The 21,664-nt window shown below is 39.5% G+C and overlaps 1 protein-coding gene across 1 annotated transcript; it reads left to right on the top strand.

Annotated features, from left to right (window-relative positions):
- The first annotated feature begins 10,247 nt into the window (after positions 1–10,247).
- Positions 10,248–20,451, top strand: LOC140279217 (zinc finger protein 513-like). The gene is made up of 7 exons (XM_072374349.1): positions 10,248–10,369; positions 10,664–10,889; positions 13,313–13,435; positions 14,046–14,180; positions 14,270–14,743; positions 16,913–17,106; positions 18,226–20,451. Exons 2-7 carry the CDS (start codon positions 10,850–10,852, stop codon positions 18,838–18,840), a joined length of 1,581 nt encoding a protein of 526 aa, XP_072230450.1. The 5' UTR covers positions 10,248–10,369; positions 10,664–10,849; the 3' UTR covers positions 18,841–20,451.
- The last annotated feature ends 1,213 nt before the right edge of the window (positions 20,452–21,664 follow it).

Consider the following 21,664-nt stretch of genomic DNA (forward strand, 5'->3'; position numbering starts at 1 on the left):
TATCAGTATGTTGTGTTTCTCTGCAGCTGAGACCATTCAGCTGCTGTCAGCTGCAGTTAGTCTGCTGCACATGTGACAAACTGTGACATCAGAGAGGAATCACTGAGCTGCAGTCAGCCCGGATGAATTTCCAACCTGCTGACAGATCTTCTCTGGTTCTGCTCCAATGAGCAGAAGTTTGCTGAGCAGCCAGGGTTCATCCTGATGTTTCTACACATTCACTTCCTGTTAGATGATGAAAGGACAGCTGGACTGGAACTAGCTTCTGATGCAGAAAGTTGCTGAATGTTGTTGTTGAACGCTCACAAAGAGGCCTGAAATGATCCTTTACTAACAACATTTGGACTTTAACAACATCTGCTTTGGACTGAAAGGTCCTGATGTTCAAGATCAAAATCCTCCCAGTATTTCACTGTTAGTTTGTTTGGTTCATTCTGCCTTTATTTGGACTTTCTGACATTTTCACATGTTGAATTATCAATTAAATTATTGATTTTTCATCTCATAAATGTGACTTTTTGCCTCATTATTCACCACAATGTCCATATTTTTAAATTCTGTCTCAAAATGTTAGACTTTACATGTGAAATGTGGACTTTTAATGGACATTGAGATTTTTAGATTAAAACCTTTTTCTCTTTTATATTTAAATAATATAACCAGAGCAAATAAAGAAGCTAGCTAGCGCTAACTGCTAACTAAGAATTGTGCTACTAAAAACTGCGCGTTTCTCACAAAATAGCCTCCGTCATATTCATATTCAGTCATTATATGTGGCAGTAGTACGTCTGTTACACGCAGTACGGCGGGACAAGAGTTTTCTTTTGAAAGTCTTACAGGAAGTGTCAGTCATTTGTAATATCTCCAGCTTTACCTTTTCTGTAGATACCATCTGTGGCCGCTAGAGGGCAGAAACGCCCTGCTCACAGTATAAAGACTGAATCTGTGGACTGCAGCTGGTTGCCTTCATCATATGAACAAAATGACTTTATAACAAACAGATTTCACTCCATTTCAGACACAACGGGACAACAATGCTTTCAGTAAAACATTCAGACTGACAAAGTACAACAATCTTTGTGAGAAGTTTCATCCTTAAAGGTTTTTAACAGTTACTGTGCAGGTTTGAAACTGGTCCTACTCATCTATCCATTGTAGTCTAAACTAAATATGACAGCGTTGTTAAATATTAATATGACTGTTCTCTTCCATCATGAAATCATTTTATAAAGATTTTACATTACATACTGACTTTGAAGGTGTAGTTACAGGTTATGGCCACCAGAGGGAAGCATAGAGGCAAAGAGGTTGTCAAGTTAGCAGCTATGCATTTAGATAAAATTTCCGGTGAGATTATAAAAATAAAAGCTTCCCAAATAATTCATCCTTAGAGATAAACAAGGAGAGACTATCAAAGTATCACATACATTTTTTTTTTTATTATTTCGGTTTGTTAGTTTTATTTTCATATTTGTAAACTTCTCCAGTGGGTCAGTCTAAGTGCTGGAACAGAATATATTACCATAACACTGTACATTTCTATTAGTGGAGATACATTTCATCCTATATTATGTGTTCAATAACGTACTTTTCTTAAGAAATATGCTATTTTTTTTATTAAAAAATATTCCCAGTTCACATATGCTGGGACATGATTTTTGTTGTTTTGTTTCTTTTCAATGATAAATATTCATCACAGAAATACCATCTATCAGTTAACAGCTGACAAACTTCTGCTTTTCTTCTTTCTCATTGTGTTTTCCTGTGACAGTTAGCTGGTTGTTTTGCTTCAATTCTTTTACTTTGTATTGATTGTTGTGTGTATTTAATCACTCTTTTTACATAACCCGTAACCACTGATTGTTCTTATGAAAAAGAGGCAAATACAGAAGTAATCCTACAATTTACGGACACAGCAGAATACTGAACAGTCCACAACAGCTGCTTTGGATTGAAAACTCCTGATGTTCAACATCAAAATATTTCCAACACATCCTCCAGAACTGTAGCAGTGATCCAGCAGAAGACTGGGATGTGGCACATGATGTGGAGGCTTCGGGATGTCTCAATGAGGGAGATGATCCTGCTGGCCTGCTTCTTATCTCTGAATCTCTTCCTGAAGAACTCCTCCTTCTGTGGGTCAGTGAACCCTCTGACCTCTCTAACCATGCCAACGCAGCCAGGAGGGATCTGATTGGCTGCTGCAGGTCGTGTGGTTATCCAGAGGCGAGCAGATATTAATATTTTCTTTATTTTCTTTATCATTTTGCAAGCATAGTTTCAAAACCTCAAAGATGGCTTACATTTTTCCAGGATTGCAGCATTTTTGGCCAATTCTATTTGAGTTGAACAACTTTTCATGTTCATTGTTCCTGAAAATAAAACCAACATTTTTGAGAGTTTAATCCACCCTGAAAGAAATAAGAAATGATAAAAAAAAAAGTAGTGTGTTTTTGATATTTGCAGAATGTTTCTTCATCTTTTCAACTGAATTAACTCTCTTTGTGGAATTTATTTTCTTTAAATGCAACAAATTATTTGAGCTCTGTATTATTTTACAGACTGCAGTAGAGTGAGATCCGTGGCCATCGTACAGCTCTGTACTTTCACCTTCTGTTTTACAGAAAGTACACATGTGCTTTAGGCAGAAAGTGGAATGCAGGACAAGCTGAATCTCTGTTCCACAGTAAAACTTTCATACCTGAGAGATTAAAGCATCACAAACAGAGTCTGTTCACGTGAAACTGAAAACGTGGCTCTCAGGTCACCAGAGTTTGGATTGTGACGTTACGTGTGCTGCCAATCAGCGCAATGACGTTCTCTGATTGTGTGTGAGATGCTTTCATAACCCTGAGCTGAAAAGTGAAGATTTCTGAAGGATGGCGAGCTGGTGGACGGCTGCAGATATGCTGGACAGCCTGGACTTGGAGGGGGACTCGATCGTGTCGGCCTGTTTGGAGATATTCACACAGCTGTCTGAAGGAGAAGCCCGAGAAGATGATGATAAAGAAAATGACTGTATAGATAGAAATGACAGAAAAGAAGAGAAACAACAACTGGAGGCAGAAGAAGATGGAGCAGAAAATGCAAAAGACAAGAAGACCGAAGAGGAGTTTGGGAAAGAAGAAGAGAAAAATGAGGGAAATGAAGCAAAGATGGAAAGACGGATGAAAGAAGAAGCTGCACATAAGAATGTAAAAGAGGAGAAAGGAAGAAAATACAGAAAAGCAAGAAGAGGAGAAGGGGGAAGAGATGAAAAAGAACAGGAAGTAACGAAGGAAAAAGCTGTGGAGACTGAAATGGAGACAGAGGAAGAAGAAATAAATGGGGTGAGTGGGGAAGATAAAAAACAAGGTGGAGAGCAGAGGTAGAGAAAGAGATAGAAACAGAAGGTGAAGAAGAAGAGAAAAAAGATGACAAACAGGAGGTAAGTCAGGACGAAGCTGGAAGAGAGGGAGAGGATGACAGAGAGGATGGGCGTAAAGATAAAGTAGAGGTAGAAAAGGAAAGAGAGACTGATGAGGAGGCTGAAGAAGAGGAAAATGTGGAGAAAGATAAAGAAACAGTAGAAGAAGACAGTGAGACAAAGAGGGAAGAAGTACAGAAAAACAAGGAAAATGTGGACTTTCAAAAAGTGGAGGCAGAAACAGAGATGAAAAGATATGAAGAATACCAGGTTGAAAAAAAACTAAACAAAGAACAACAGCCGGATGAAGAAGAAGTAGAGGCCTTTAAATACCAAGAACAAAACAGAGCAGAACACGAAGAAGAGGAAGCCCAGTCTGATCAGCCTTGTTCCCAAAGACTCCCACCTCCCTCAGACCCTGAGTCTGCTCAAATGCTGCGTCATGAAACACAAAACGCGGCTCCCACAGTCGATGCCAAAACCCACAGTGGCACATTTATCCCACATCGCCGAGCAGCGACAAAGAGCGTGAGGACGCTTCTCTGAGCAGCATCGACGCTTCAAACCAATCTGCTGCTGCAGAGGGTGAGCCGGGCACTTCTGAACAGGAGCAGCTTCAGACATCTCCCCCTGAGGCAGGACTTCCAGGTGAATCAGCAGAGATTCTGCACCTGAGGCAGGACTTCCAGGTGAATCAGCAGGGATTCCCCCCCTGAGGCAGGACTTCCAGGTGAATCAGCAGGGATTCTGCACCTGAGGCAGGACTTCCAGGTGAATCAGCAGGGATTCCCCCCCTGAGGCAGGACTTCCAGGTGAATTAGCAGCAGATTGTCCCCCTGAGGCAGGACTTCCAGGTGAATCAGCAGCAGATTGTCCCCCTGAGGCAGGACTTCCAGGTGAATCAGCAGCAGATTCTCCCCCTGAGGCAGGACTTCCAGGTGAATCAGCAGCAGATTCTCCCCCTGAGGCAGGACTTCCAGGTGAATCAGCAGCAGATTCTCCCCCTGAGGCAGGACTTCCAGGTGAATCAGCAGAGATTCCCCCCCTGAGGCAGGACTTCCAGGTGAATCAGCAGAGATTCCCCCCCTGAGGCAGGACTTCCAGGTGAATCAGCAGCAGATTCTCCCCCTGAGGCAGGACTTCCAGGTGAATCAGCAGAGATTCTCCCCCTGAGGCAGGACTTCCAGGTGAATCAGCAGGGATTCTGCACCTGAGGCAGGACTTCCAGGTGAATCAGCAGGAGACAGCAGGGATTCTGCACCTGAGGCACAGACAGGTAAACACCGTAAACCCTGCTGCCCTCATAAAACTATTCAGGTTTTCTGCGTGGATGACAGGAGGTAAAGTACTTCTGATTTATTGGCATTTAGGACACTTCTCATGCTGTTTTCTAGTAGAAGGAGCTCTGTGACAATAACTTGCATTTCCTGTGGCTTCCTCTCAACAAAGTACCTTGTATTTCCAGTCGAATACTTTAAATACCTTGTATTTCCAGTCGAATACTTTAAATATCTTGTATTTCCAGTTGAATACTTTAAATAAATACCTTGTATTTCCAGTTGAATACTTTAAATATCTTGTATTTCCAGTCGAATACTTTAAATATCTTGTATTTCCAGTCGAATACTTTAAATATCTTGTATTTCCAGTCGAATACTTTAAATATCTTGTATTTCCAGTCGAATACTTTAAACACCTTGTATTTCCAGTCGAATACTTTAAATAAATACCTTGTATTTCCAGTCGAATACTTTAAATAAATATCTTGTATTTCCAGTTGAATACTTTAAATATCTTGTATTTCCAGTCGAATACTTTAAATATCTTGTATTTCCAGTCGAATACTTTAAATACCTTGTATTTCCAGTCGAATACTTTAAATACCTTGTATTTCCAGTCGAATACTTTAAATAAATATCTTGTATTTCCAGTCGAATACTTTAAATATCTTGTATTTCCAGTTGAATACTTTAAATATCTTGTATTTCCAGTCGAATACTTTAAATATCTTGTATTTCCAGTCGAATACTTTAAATACCTTGTATTTCCAGTCGAATACTTTAAATAAATACCTTGTATTTCCAGTCGAATACTTTAAATACCTTGTATTTCCAGTCGAATACTTTAAATATCTTGTATTTCCAGTCGAATACTTTAAATACCTTGTATTTCCAGTCGAATACTTTAAATACCTTGTATTTCCAGTTGAATACTTTAAATATCTTGTATTTCCAGTCGAATACTTTAAATACCTTGTATTACCTGTTGAATACTTTAAATACCTTGTATTTCCAGTCGAATACTTTAAATACCTTGTATTTCCAGTTGAATACTTTAAATATCTTGTATTTCCAGTTGAATACTTTAAATAAATACCTTGTATTTCCAGTCGAATACTTTAAATACCTTGTATTTCCAGTTGAATACTTTAAATAAATACCTTGTATTTCCAGTCGAATACTTTAAATACCTTGTATTTCCAGTTGAATACTTTAAATAAATACCTTGTATTTCCAGTCGAATACTTTAAACACCTTGTATTTCCAGTTGAATACTTTAAATATCTTGTATTAGCTGTTGAATACTTTAAATACCTTGTATTTCCAGTCGAATACTTTAAATATCTTGTATTACCAGTCGAATACTTTAAACACCTTGTATTTCCAGTCGAATACTTTAAACACCTTGTATTTCCAGTCGAATACTTTAAACACCTTGTATTTCCAGTCGAATACTTTAAATATCTTGTATTACCAGGTGAATACTTTAAATATCTTGTATTTCCAGTCGAATACTTTAAATATCTTGTATTTCCAGTCGAATACTTTAAATACCTTGTATTTCCAGACGAATACTTTAAATACCTTGTATTTCCAGTCGAATACTTTAAATACCTTGTATTACCTGTTGAATACTTTAAATACCTTGTATTTCCAGTCGAATACTTTAAATACCTTGTATTTCCAGTTGAATACTTTAAATATCTTGTATTTCCAGTCGAATACTTTAAATACCTTGTATTTCCAGTTGAATACTTTAAATAAATACCTTGTATTTCCAGTCGAATACTTTAAATACCTTGTATTTCCAGTTGAATACTTTAAATAAATACCTTGTATTTCCAGTCGAATACTTTAAACACCTTGTATTTCCAGTTGAATACTTTAAATATCTTGTATTAGCTGTTGAATACTTTAAATACCTTGTATTTCCAGTCGAATACTTTAAATATCTTGTATTACCAGTCGAATACTTTAAACACCTTGTATTTCCAGTCGAATACTTTAAACACCTTGTATTTCCAGTTGAATACTTTAAATATCTTGTATTACCTGTTGAATACTTTAAATACCTTGTATTTCCAGTCGAATACTTTAAATATCTTGTATTTCCAGTCGAATACTTTAAACACCTTGTATTTCCAGTCGAATACTTTAAATAAATACCTTGTATTTCCAGTTGAATACTTTAAATATCTTGTATTTCCAGTTGAATACTTTAAATATCTTGTATTTCCAGTCGAATACTTTAAATACCTTGTATTTCCAGTCGAATACTTTAAATACCTTGTATTTCCAGTTGAATACTTTAAATAAATACCTTGTATTTCCAGTTGAATACTTTAAATATCTTGTATTTCCAGTTGAATACTTTAAACACCTTGTATTTCCAGTTGAATACTTTAAATACCTTGTATTTCCAGTCGAATACTTTAAATACCTTGTATTACCAGTCGAACACTTTAAATACCTTGTATTTCCAGTTGAATACTTTAAATATCTTGTATTTCCAGTTGAATACTTTAAATACCTTGTATTTCCAGTTGAATACTTTAAATACCTTGTATTTCCAGTCGAATACTTTAAATACCTTGTATTTCCAGTCGAATACTTTAAATACCTTGTATTACCAGTCGAATACTTTAAATACCTTGTATTTCCAGTTGAATACTTTAAATATCTTGTATTACCAGTCGAATACTTTAAATATCTTGTATTACCAGTCGAATACTTTAAACACCTTGTATTTCCAGTTGAATACTTTAAATATCTTGTATTTCCAGTCGAATACTTTAAACACCTTGTATTTCCAGTTGAATACTTTAAATATCTTGTATTTCCAGTCGAATACTTTAAATACCTTGTATTTCCAGTTGAATACTTTAAATATCTTGTATTTCCAGTCGAATACTTTAAATATCTTGTATTTCCAGTTGAATACTTTAAATAAATACCTTGTATTTCCAGTCGAATACTTTAAACACCTTGTATTTCCAGTCGAATACTTTAAATACCTTGTATTTCCAGTCGAATACTTTAAATAAACACCTTGTATTTCCAGTCGAATACTTTAAATATCTTGTATTTCCAGTCGAATACTTTAAATATCTTGTATTTCCATGTAGCAGCAGCAGCTGGTGTTTCATATTGAAAAACGTTGATGTTCTTTAGTTGAAATATAACTCATGGGGAAAGCTTATTAAAAAATGTGTTAATAAAGTGAAAAAATACAGTTTTGTTTGTGGAATGGAAGACTTAATCACTTGCAGTTAAAACTGTTTAATTGAATACAGTTTAATCTCTTTGTCATTTGAAGAGTCAAACTGAAAATGGTGAATTTGTTATTTAACACCTTTACATAATTCATGTATCTTCATAGAAATGATGGACACTGAATACGCTGTCGCTTCATTTGAAAGGAACTTAAAATATGACAGAGGAACTCTTGGTTTCCATACTTCTTGTCCACAGTTAAATATTTCTGATTGATATGTAGCTACTTTGGGGATTTTTAATTAATCTTACAAAACATTAGAACCATGCATGAAGTCCTAATGGCTGCTTTAGAATAACATTATTCACTATATAGCTTTGCAAATATATGAAGTTATGAAGCATGGTCAAGAAACATAGATATGTGGGAGAGTCAACCTTCTAATTATTAGTTTTTGTCCTGTTAGTATTTAATTTGAACTGGATGTGAAACGCTGTTTCAGTGTGTGTAATGTGGAGATGCTACACAACAGCAGCTACGACTGAGTTCACTCATTAAAATCCAATTAAAATTCCACAAAGATGAGGCCCACTCATTTGAAGTTATGAAACAAACCTTCGGACAGCAAATGAAATGCCCTCATGTCTTGTTTTATGAGTATTTCAGATGATATTTCTGTCTCCAGAGCTGCAGACATCAGCTGATGGACGCCGCTGCTCAGTCATCCATGGAGAACGGACAAGAGAGCGAAGAGCTTAGTGAGACTTCGTCCAACACAGGAAACCCAGCCACAGAGGGCAAAGCAAGCAAAGATGAAGGAGGCCAAAACTCTCCTCAGATGAACGACGACTCTGACACAGATGATGACAAGAAGAAAGGCAGCTGTCAGTCATTAAAGTACAAAACTGTGTCGTACAGGAAGATCCGCAAAGGAAACACCAAACAAAGGATCGACGAGTTTGAAGCCATGACCAACTCATGATCGCAGGTTAATGATACCGCAGCTGTTCGATATGATGAGTCCAGGCGCTGATGGGTAGAAAACAAATAGAAGGCCCAGGATAGAGCCACTGGGAACTCCATCTGCCTGGAAGTCAGTTTCAGTTACTCTACCAGTCACTAATTCAGAAATCTGAGGAGCTTTTCTTTAATGTCTTTAATTTTCCTGAGTTCAACCTTACAGGCACTTATGTACACAGATCCTATTTTTATATTTTATTTGCACATTGTAGATTAAATCTGTGATTTACACGAGTCTTTAATAAAAAGTCAAACATTTCTACAACCAATGAAACCAACCTTCAAGTTGAAGCCATTCAGAACTTAAAACTTCATTTGGAAAATGCATGATGTGAGTCAACAGAAATCAAAATAATAAAGTGATCATTATCCATTCAGTTTTTCTCCTTTCTTTTGTTTTATTTTACTTATGTTTCATTTAGGTTTCTTTGGGATCTCTTATTCAGAACAGTAGACCACATGGATACCTCACCTCCATCGGAATATACTCTATAATGCAACAGTAATGTCCAGTTTAAATGGACAATTTTCACCATTTAATTCGTCAAATGTTGAATAAAATTATCATAATGTTATGATTTAGTTGTTGAACGATAAATGTTAAAGTAAATCTGTGTGAAAAGTATTTTCTCATGATACTCATAACAAGAAGCAGATGTTCTGGTTAACGTAGACTCCTCTGTCTGTATAATATTTATGATTCAATTTAATCATATGAAAGAACTTATAAAGCATTATTTGCTTTATAATTGTTGCTTTGTGCGTTTGTGTTGCTTATTAGATGTATATCTACTGTTACTGTTACTACTAACAAAACCATGAAGTCCCAAACTGCTCAAACTCAATTTGTTCCATTTATTGATTGATTTATCTCTCACTCACTTGTGTCATTTTTATTATCTTGAAATGATTATATTAACTATTTTATTGTTTAATATCACTGTAGGTTTTATTTATTTATTTATTTTTAGCAAAATAAGACAACATTTTCATGATTAATAGCATAAGGAAAATTCTAGCAACACTACTAGTATTACACATTGCTAAATTATCATTTAGTATTATATATCAAGGATAGCGTTAATCTTGATATTGACATTAAAGTCAAAACAGAATGAAATATATTCATGAATTTTGAGACGAGATTAAAAATGATTGGATCATTAAATTAAATTATACGATTCAAAGAAAATGTAAAAGATTACAATAATTTTTAAATCGCAAAAGGTGATGGATTATATAACTAATCAAATGTATAGATCATACCAAGTGACGAGAGTCTTCGCGGGAACGACATGTCCCAGAATCCTCTGCTCCTATCAGTTACGTCACGTAGAGCCCGGACCCGGCGCAGCTCTGTCAATGTGTGTGTCAGTGGCAACAAAAGGCTGCTTCTGAATGAGCTCACGTCAGCAGTCAACCACATTGTAATCCTGGACTTTATCACAGGTATGTTTATCAGCGACGTGATGCCTGTCAGTTTTAAACTTATTTTTAGCTTAAAGTTTCAACGGCAGCTATATTTGAACGTTGAAGTTAGCTTGCTGGCTAGCAAGGTGGCTCCGACTATTTCCTGCGAAACAATAACACAGACTGAGCCACGGTGTTAAGCTTAAAGTGTTAGAAGTGTGTGGGTGAGAGATGTTTTTATCATCGCAATGCAATTAGAAATGGTTTTAATGTGTATGTGTTGATCTTAAAGAAGGGTTTCTGGGTTTTTAATTGTTTTTGCGTCTGTTTCAGGCAGTAGTTGGTAGCTATGACACCACCACTGTTTGTGTCCGTTGGAGGAAGAGGAAGAGGAAGGAGGTGATGATGATGATGACATGCAGTTAGCTGGCTGCCTGGCTGGCTGACGGACGGACTAGAGCCCCGTGAGAGGCGTCTGCCCCGAAATCAGTGCAGCATCTGGGTCAAAGAGAGGCGAATATGCCGCGGAGGAAGCAATCCAACCCTCAGCCGGTGAAATGTGAGTTTTCCAGTAGTTTGAGTTTCTGTCTGCTGTCCTCTGTTCTGTCTTTAGACCACAAAACTTAAATCAGTGTCACAGAATAAGGAAGTGGCTCTGTGTTTGCACTGTACACTTTTCTTTTAAGTTTTAACTTCTTTTTAAGAACAAATATTGAAGTTTCTTTCGGCAAACAGCCACATGAAAAGTTGCCCAACTGGTCTGACATACTGCAGGCTCAGCCCTTTCCTTATTATACGTCAGAGAGGAAGACAGTTGTCCTTCAAGTAGATGTGTTCATGTGTTATCTCATCCTGAATGTTGTGCCTCAGTTGGACTCTCCACCTCCTCTTCCTCCTCTCCGCTTCCTGTCTCCACTTCCTCTTCATGGGCCCCTTACCTGACCTCCCAGTGCTGCTCCTCTCCTTCCCATCGTCTATGCTTTCATTTGTTCACAGCTTCCTGTCTGACTTTTTTTCCCTCATTCCCTTGTTTTCCCGGATCATCTCTGCTCACCTACATCAGTTTGCCCAGATGCACGTTACTGCAGCTGCAGCCAGCTTCTGAATGCTGATGTAGGCATAATTAGAATTCTAGTTATTGTAATTATGGAAGAGGAAGAATAAATCTTAGAAACCTGATGTTAACTGATAGATTGCTCCAGAAAGGCCTGACATTTCTTCACCCTACGTGCCTCTAAATAGGTTTCGAAATATTTGTTTACATTTGTAAAGCAAATAAAACAAGAGTTTGACGCGTTCTTGTATTCAAATGAGTTTTATTGACTGTGTGCAGCCGACAGCAGCTTCTGTAAGCCTGAATGTGTCAGGTTTTTACAGCAGAATTTACACAAAGTGCCTCCTTCAGGTGAAGCAACACAAACTCTACAAACTTCATGACGGGAGGATTTGTTCATGTTGTGTCTGAGTAAGGTTTAGTTCACACTTTCAGGCCTAAATATATCATGTAATATGAAGAGGAATGCATAAAAGCACAAATTAACGGGTATATATTAAGATAATTTATGAAACAAAACAATTTTCACAGATCTTTTTTTCTTTCAGAAAAATATATATTTTGTATAATTATACATTTTTACGAAGGAAAATAACAAAGGAAAAGGAAAGTTTCACTCCTCACATCAGATTTCTATCAACTCTTTAGATGCTCTTTTACAGTAGAAATTATTGATCGGAACTGCAGGATTTGTTAAAACACCCTCAATTTTGCACATGCATTCTGCTATTTCTGTCTCCAGACAGTAAACATGGCTGATACACACAAAAGAATCATCCCAAAAGTAGAAATGAAGTGAAAGTTTTGTTTCTTAGCCTGCACGGACGCCCCTGACCAAACTAGTTCAACTGTATCCACTAAACCTTTACTACTGCTCCCCTTTAGAAGAGATAATTTTCCTGTCTCTGACAGGTGCGTTAAAATAAATATTCAACATTTGTAAAATGTTCTTATTTGATGACAGAAAAGAGTGAGAGTCCAGAGGGGAAACACTTGTTTTTCAGTACTGGTTAAAGCTGTTAAAGTTCTCATCAGCAGCCTGGGATGTTTTTCAGATGATTTGAAGACATTATTGCAGATCTGTGTTCAGTTCAGGCATTTATTCAGGCTGTTATTTCTATGTTAAAATGCATATATATATATATATATATATATATAAATATGCTGGAGCTCTGATCTGCAGATTTATTGTTTTTAGTTAAAGAATTCATGCTTGCTGTGTTAAAGCCGATTTTACTGACATCATCCCAGAAGCCCCACATATATAGTTTATAACTCAGGATGCAAAGAGAAACAGAGGCTTGTTCAGTAAGATGTGCTGTGGGCGGCTCATTCACGGTGTTGACATGTTGTAAAGATTTGGTAAAAGATCAGAGATTGTTTTAGCTTCCAGCTCAGCAGATTTCTGCTGGAAGCTTTTAATTTCTTTACACATCAAAGCGTCCACGCAGACCTGTGAGTGTACAGATGTCACGTATCATCGGTGCAGCGTTTGGCTCCTCTTCCTTTTCCTGACTCACTCCTCACCCTCAAACTCTTCCTCCGTTTCACTTATCTCATCCTCACTGGTTTCCTCTGCTATCCTGCCTCTGTTCCGTCCCACCATTCTTCTTCTTCTCTTTACCCCCTTTACTCTCGTACGGCTTCTTTTCAGCTTTCTTTTCATTTTATTCTATTTTTCAGCACCCAAACACTCGTCCCACACATATATCTTAAGAAAGAAGTCCTTTTTAATAATGATTCATCTTGAAGTTGAAACATTTTCTTTTTTCAGGAGTTTAGAAGAAATGTTTTTCAGGAAAAAGAGAGAAAATTTCATCTCTCTGAGGGGAAATAATTTCTGTTGAACAGTCTGTGTCATCCAGTTTCTTGAAGGTGTTTAACACTTTTTAAAGAAGGAGTCCTGAGATGTGTTTGTGTGTTTTCAGTGGAGTCGGAGGACGGGGCGGTGGTCTGCGAGCCCGGCTGCCTGGTTTTGGAGAGCGACTTCCTGCTGAGCGGGGAGCTGGAGTTTGGAGACTCCGAGATCATGGGACTGGACAGAGAGGCAGGTCAGTGACGCACAGACATGGGTCTGACATCAGTTTGAATGGCTGCAAGATGAGCAGTTAAGTTTATTTGATTTTAAGTTGAGTTATAAGGAAGCAAAGAAAAGAAAGTTTTGCAATATTCATTGAAAGATCCAAGTTATTGGTTTAAAAAGTGTAAATTATCAGTGAAGGTTTGAGCTAAAAAAAAAAAAAGTATTTTGACTCAGATTTTCTGCTTCTAACATCTTAATCATGAATAAAAACTATAAAATTGTGAGATTAAAAACTATAATTTACTCAATGTTATTTAGAAAGTCAGAATGTTACTTTAAGTCCAGATTTTTCTTGATTTGGTTGAATTTTTAAAGTCAAACTCATGAGTTAAAGACTAAAAATAACCGAATGTTAGTTAATGTGATGCATTTTTATTTGAATTGTCAGAATTATGAATAAGAATGTGAAGTGAAAGGCTTTAAATAATCGACCTTTTTTGCATTTTTCTGGGTGAATGACGTGTCGGATGTTTTTCTCCTCTGATGTAACGCTGCTTCCGTGAAGCGTCGTCACACAGTTACAAATCGTTGAATTTCTTCACTGGACCTGGTGTTTTTGTTCGTCTGCTCCTCCTCAGGTGTGACGGTTTTTTCTCTGAGCGTGGAGGATGACCCGTCAGCACCGTCGGACTCCACCTTCCCAGCGTTCCTGTCCTGTAAAGGATGTGGTCAGCTGTTGGGGGACACACCTCTGGGGGCAGGCTTGGACCTCGGTAACTGTTGCCATGGTTTATGTTTTGTTTTAGGAGGCTTTCACACCCCCTCCTACATCTGACTGATCTTTTCCTGTTCTTGGTTGCAGGTGTGGGGCTTGATCTGGGGGCGGAGCTTTACTGTCTAAGCTGTGAGGAGGGCCTTCAGCACTCCGCCTCCATCGACTCCTCTCCGGTGGAGGGCTCCGACAGGAAGAGGAAGAGGAGAGGTAAGACGGGTGCCGCCGCCAAGATCCCCCCCAAACTGTACTCGTGCTCGCTCTGCACCTTCACCTCGCGCTACTCAAACCACCTCAAACGCCACATGAGGATCCACGATGGTCAGAAGCCGTACCGCTGCCCCGTCTGCCCGTATGCCTCTGCTCAACTGGTCAACCTGCAGCGCCACGCCCGCACGCACACCGGCGAGAAGCCGTACCGCTGCGTGCAGTGCAGCTACGCCTGCAGCTCTCTGGGAAACCTGCGGAGGCACCAGCGCATGCACACGCAGGAGCGCCCGCAGAGGAGGGAGAAGGAGAAGAGGCGGGGGAGGCGGAAAAAAACCAGCGCTGGAGCTGATGAAGGTAACAAAGACACACAGACGGAAGAGTTTATTTCATGGAACATGATCCCAGGGCGGCTACAGAAGAGAGTTATTAGATCACAGATTAAAAAGCACGATCCAACTGCATCTTTTTTGGCTGTTTATCAGAAGCAGGATTTATTAACTACAAAAAAGGAAGGTTGCTGAGATAAAGGAGGAAAATGACCATAAAACAGAAATGCCACCGATGTTACGCTCGTTTATCAGCTCTATGATTCAGCTACTTGTTTCACATTGAAACTTCCTCACTGAGCAGCCTTAAAAAAGACTTCTTGTTGACCCTGACTTGACTTCTTTGGTCATAAGATGATGGCGTAACTTCTGTTTTTACTTTAGACAGCCTGCATTACTCGCTGTTGGCTCATTTTTCGCCGCAGCATAAAAACAGCACAGTCATGCTAGAAGTACAAATAACCCAATCATGTCCTTCGTCATTACAGCACAAATATCAAACCCCAATAAATTCGAATAGATTTATTTTGCAGCTGTTATTTGAGCGTCCAACATTTCACCAGGTGCCCGCAGGTTGAAGCATTTATATTTCTCCAACATGTACAACCTGGTCTTTAACTGTGAACTGTGGACTGGATAGCGTAGTGGTGTGATTACCACCTTCCATGTGGGCGACCTGAGTTCAAATCCCCTGCATGAAAGGTATTACCTCCAGTAGGGGTCCTTAGGCAAGACCCCCTTACCCTACATGCTTACCTGCTAAATGCATAAAGATAAACAGAACGGCCCAGAGGCACCACACTGTGGAAGATGATTGAGTTTACAGCCACAGGGAGGATGCAATGCTGCTGGACAGGTCATGAAGATGATGGTGAGGCTGGGATGGGCCGTGAATCTGAAGTGAAGCCTTTTGTGCCGTCATTATTCAGAATATAATGAGATTATTTTCATCACTACCGGTCATTTGCTCCATATGAAATATGAGATGTTAAAGGATTTATAAAAAGCCTGATGACACACTTTAGAGCTACGATATGATAAATCTGATAAAAGAAAAGCCCTGCACCACCTGAAATGGATCCTCTCCTCCTTCACCGTCCTCCTCTGACCAGAGTTGTGCTGTTTATGGTATGTTGCCGTTAAAAAGATGACTGTGAGGTGGCTTCAGTTCAGGGGAATGAGGCCCCGTCACAACAATAACAACAAAATTGATGTTAAAATAAAGAAATCCATCAGGATCATATTCTCTCCTCTGTGCTGCTGTTTTCTTACAGTTATTCATACATACAAAAGCTCAATATGATGCTTCATTAATGCCTTGTTTTATTACCACCGTGTGTGTGTGAACGAATTGATGGTTTAGGAAAGACTGATAAAATAAAATTTCTCCTTAAAAGATGAGAGCTCTCGTAACAAAGGGGTAAGTTCTCCTGACTCTGAGGTTTCACTTCATGGTGTGGACAGACCTTTCTTGTAGAAACTTTAAGGTAAAGCGTGTATTTTTTTTGATTTGGTGAGTTTCTTCATGAAAATAATTCTTAACTTTTCGTTTAAAATCTCTTTGACTTCAGTGAAGTTTAAGAAAAAGCCAATAAAACCTGAGAGTTGGTCTGTAGTTTAAGTCACTACCCATCATGCAACTGGGCAGCCTGTTTACCTTTCTGCCACACTGGTTCCAGCAGAAAGCTGGAGCTCAAGCTTTGGTGCTGTCAGTTTAAGTCGGAGCACATGCTGTGTTGCACCCTAATGTTATGCAAAGTTTTCACTTCACGGGGAACTTTTTTAAAACGGCAGAAAAGAGGAAGCTGCAAATGAGGAAGAGAAATTCTTTCTGGTTGGATGCTCTTTGATCAAAAGCTAACCTCTGCTGAACTGAACTGCAGCAGAAGAACATTTTTACTTTATTTTCTTCAGCTCTTATTTCTCCAGAAAAACTAAAGCGACTCAGTAATGGGAAAATGTGAAGAAGTCAAAGGAGAAGAGGAAAATTAAGAGCCAGAGCGGTTCTTTTTGCACGTGTAGAAATGAAAATGTGTCAAAGCGAGAGAGGCTTTCATTATCAGTAAAACCTGTTTCTTATCAGGCTGCTCCAAGTGAGACTTTCAGTTTGTTTTCTTAGAAAAGAAACGAAGAGGAAACACAATTTTCTGAAAGTGTAGAAGAAAGACCATTTTAAATGCTTCTCTGTGTCCTGCAGTGGTTTCAGATTTGACCCTGCGAGTGTCCCAGGACTCCGCTTACCTCCAGACGCTGGGGGGCCTCGGCTCCCCCTCCGGCCCCCTCCCAGTCCTCCTGTTCCCCCTGTGCTGCCGTGTGTGTGGCCTCACCCTGGAGGAGGACGACCTGGAGGGCGAGAAGGCGGAGGGGGAGGTGGAGGGCGACGGAGGACAGGTGGGTGTTATTTCTTCTTCACAGCAGCCGTCATCGGTTTGACTTTAAGGTTTGTCAGACGGATGTTTAAACAGTTTTACTCACATATCCAGAGTTTTCCAGACAAGTAAAGCCACTGAAACTTGTTTTAAAATATTATCAACAACATATTTTAAACATAGAATCTGTATTTATTTTTTAATCAAAGTAAAGTCTGCATTTTATCAGGAGGCAAGAATTTATTCTGTTCAAGTGCGACTGAGACTTTTGAGCTGCTGGTTTTGTCCTCAGCCTTTTCTTTCTGACTCCGATATAAAGGTGTTTTTCTGCAGGCTCCAGAGACCCGAACCCAAAGCCCTGAACTGCACAACATATCAAAGTGAGATGCAGAAAGGAATATTCCCGGGGATCATCATTGTGCCACAATCATCACCAGTTATTTAGATTTAACAGACAAACTTTAGGAGTTCTAAACAGACGTTTGTCACAGCGAGGAGAAATGAAATCTACACAAAGACACAGTTTGACAGCATCATCATGTGGTGGGCCGGACTTTTATCAAAAGCCACATATCCAGCTGGATGTAGCATGTGACCCACTGGACTGTGCAGCTGTCTGATTACCTCATAGAAAAACAAGCGAACGGTGGACTGGTGCTGCCAGTGATGATGATGTTTCTATTGATTACACACTGCTTACACTGCTTTTCCTGCTTTTCCTTCACCATCTGAAGGAAAAGCAGGAAACAAGGCTACTTGCTCCATCTTCTCTGGTTATCTTTGGGATTAGGTGGGGTCTTGTTTGGGTGACCATATGTCTTCCACAGCCATTTAAAGGTTTCAGGACGCTGTGATGGGTGTGATGTACATAATGTAAAATGACTCTTACTGCTGAGGGAAGGTGGAAGACCTCTGCTCTTCCATAAGGGATAGAAGTTTTCACAGTGCCTGAGAATTAGAAAAGTTTCCAGTCTTTATCTTACCCAGGTTAAACTCTCACTCTGAGAGCAGCAACTGCACACTTTTCCCGATGATTCGGGCTTTGTCGACTGTTTTCAGACGGGGAAGAATCGGAGCCTTCAGATCAGTTCCAGACCTCCAGGCGGCGGCTCCTCTGACCGTGTCTTTGCTTTATTTCCAGGCGTGCCGTCGCTGCTCATTGGAGCTGCTGTCCAAAGACGGCTCGGGCTCCCCCTGCAGCCCCGGTGCTCCCCGGGGGTCCCGGCGGGGCCAGCGTGGCACCAAGCTGTACCGCTGCCCTCACTGCCCCTTCCTGTCCCACTACCCCAACCACTTGGCCCGCCACTCCCACATCCACTCGGAGGAGAAACCCCACAGCTGTCCACACTGCGCCTACACCTCCTCGCATCTGGACAACCTCAAACGCCACATGCGCGTGCACACGGGCGAGAAGCCCTACCAGTGCCACTCGTGCAGCTACGCCTGCGGGAACCTTGCCAACCTGCGGCGCCACGAGCGCATCCACTCGGGCGCCAAACCGTTCCACTGCAGCATCTGCGGCTACTCCTGCAACCAGAGCATGAACCTGAAGAGGCACATGCTGCGGCACACGGGCGAGAAGCCGTACGCCTGCGCCGAGTGCGGCTACACCACGGGCCACTGGGACAACTACAAACGCCACCAGAGGAAACACGGACACAACACGGACAGCTGGGACAAACACGCCCCCGTGGACGGCCTCAGCTGGGGCAAAAGCACTCAGGACATTCAGAGTCAGGGACAGGAGCACAGTTAGAAGCTGTGTGTGTGTGTGTGTGTGTGAGTGTGTGTGAGTGTGTGTGTGAGAGTGTGTGTGTGTGTGTGTGTGTGACAGAGAGGAACAAACTGAGCGGAAACTAAATCCTCTCGTTACTTTGTAAACTCTGAGGATTTAAAGTGTAGGTCAGTAAAAACAAATCCTGCATTTTAGTTGAGGTGTTTTCAGGACATTTGTGCTGGTGAAGGCCTTTAATTTAACTGAGAAACAACTGAATGTGTGATGAAGCTTTCCTCAGATAATCACAAACTAAACCAACATGTTTGGGCCTTTTGATTGACATTTATTCATTGGAAAGAATTATGCAGTTGCTGAAATTTTTCAGAATTGATTGATCTGGTTCATTTTTGCAGATTTCCATTTTAATTTGATGAATCTGGAGTCAAAACCCACGGATGTGATCAGACTGATTCAGAGGTAAAACAGGTTTGAGACGGGTTAGGGTTAGGGTCCAACGGGCCTTTGGTAACTCTTCTCTCACCCAGAGGACAGTCTCGTTCTGTTAATCCTCTACAAACACCGTGCAAGTCATTTTAACTCAAAGTATTTGAGCTTAAGTGCTTATTTGACAAATCAGTGCAGCATTAATTGTGATGAAAACTTTAGGAATGACTGAAGCCGAGTGGCAGCACCATACTTGCTGACCTAAGACCCGGTTTTTCCATGAAGATCTGAGCTTTTTCTTCCTGGGAAAGTCTTTCTCTGATGTAATTCTTCTGTTCTGCAGTGTTTTTTTTCTTCTTTGCAGCAGTAAAGATGTCAGGATATTGAATTATTAACTGGAGCTTTCAGGATCTTTTAGTCTTAAAATATAAGAATATAAAACCTTCCAAAGTTTTTCCAAACATATTTTCTGGGAAAATGATGAGAAACTTGTCTTATATTCAGAGCAGCATGGTTGTATTTAATAGTTTTATTACCGAAGGGAATGATTGTAGCTGTTATGTTGCAGAGGAAACCGGCCCCTGATCCACATATCATTGCTGTTAAGAGACTGTTACTGATCTATATGTGTGTGATGAATACACTGGTGAACCTCCAGCTCAGGTTGGAGTTAAACTCAGGTGCCTTTGACAGACTGCACTGAATTTCGAAAGGGGCATTAATGTGTGTGTGTGTGGGTGTGTGTTGCATGCAGGTTGAGGCCGTCTCCTCCACTTTCCTCTGATCTCGCGACATATCATGAAGCCAGTCTGAAGAACTGAGAGGTGTATTTTTTTCTCTGCAGATGATCTATATTTTCTAAGTGTGAGTGGATCATCTCACGCTTTACGTGACTCTGATGAAGGGGCGGGTTTTTGTAATCTTGGACTGGATTTTTTTAGCATTTGGGCTCTAATTCTAGGGACTGTGGACCAAAAAAAATAAATTGATCAGAGTGGAGATGATTTTGCAGCATCATGTGCAGTTAAAGACACAATTATAACGGTTAAATGGGGTGTTAATCTTGGTTGTGACGCCAGTGAAGCTGAAAAAGGGATTGAAAGAGTTTGTTTTTGGTGACAGGTTTAAAATGTGTAAAAACACAGTTTTCTTTGCTTGAAAATCTTGTGAATGGCTACCTCGTGTTGAAAGCCTGAATAAAAGTGGAAAAACCACAAATACACCAGCTGTTTTTTTGTTTCTTTGTTTACATGTTAGTTTTAATGTCAAGTGAAGCTCAGAGACTCTTATTTAAATGTAAAAACCAAATATGTAATGTTGAGAATGTTAAGAACCGGAGGAAGATAATTTTGGCTGTTTTAGCTGCTTGGTGTCAGGTTTGGGAGGTCAAGGACCCGAGCTTTAACCAACATGCACACACTTAAATACATGCTCCTTATCCTCATTGTGCTGCATGTTTTATATCTTCCAAAAACGACTTTATTTAAGAAATCACGTCTGTTCTCGTAACATCTTTTTCCTCCTCGAAGGTAAAGGAGGTTGGTTATATTTTGATCTCTTATTTTCTCTATTTGTGACTTTATTTTCATGACATCTTGACTTCTGCCTCCTGTGAATATCAAACATTTCAACATGAGAACGTTTACTGGAACTGAAAAGCAGTTTGTCTGAAAAAAAGCAGCTTCTGATGTGTTGAAACATGCATTAAATGCCTTTTGAAGATGAGATTTTGAGATGGAAATGCACTCTCGACACAGAAGCTGATGATCTTGTTCAGGGACTTTTGGACGGACTGGTTTGGGTATTGAATATGCAGGAAAAGGGAGTAACTCCTGATTTCTATATTTATTTTGGAGGTTATTACGGTTTGAAAGTCAAATCAGGGAAGAGTTTAGTCAAGAACTATAAGTTTATGAGGTTTCCATCACAGACGGAGGGAGACGTTCATATATCTGAAGGCTGATTTAAAGATGATCTGTTGTTACTGTGTGTTTTATGAGCTATTCACATTTGTCAGCCTGTTCACACCGTGGGATACGGAGAATTAACTGACTGTTAGCTTACTGGTTGGTATTCGAAAATACTCCTGATTTTTGTGATGTATTATTTTATTTTTCTGATGTTCTGTATGCATTTATAGTCGGATTCTTCATCCATTGAACATCTTTTTAGCCAAGTGACAATAAGACTTCAAGCTCCGCACGAGTTTCTTATTTGTTCAAAGTAGCCTAGAAAATAAGCTTTGATTTGTATTCGTTGTTAAGTTCAATATTTACCAACCTGACAACATGAACCAGCTGAGGGTTTTTGGGGTAAAATCTGTGAAATACCATATTATAAAGGGGAAAAAATATATATGAAGCTTCGGAAGGTGGTTCATATTCCCTGAGGAAAAACTAGAAATGTAATGATAAATGGC

This window comes from Leuresthes tenuis, unplaced genomic scaffold, assembly GCF_036924035.1.
Source record: "Leuresthes tenuis unplaced genomic scaffold, fLeuTen1.0.hap1 SCAF_1, whole genome shotgun sequence".
NCBI classification, from domain to species: Eukaryota; Metazoa; Chordata; class Actinopteri; order Atheriniformes; family Atherinopsidae; genus Leuresthes; species Leuresthes tenuis.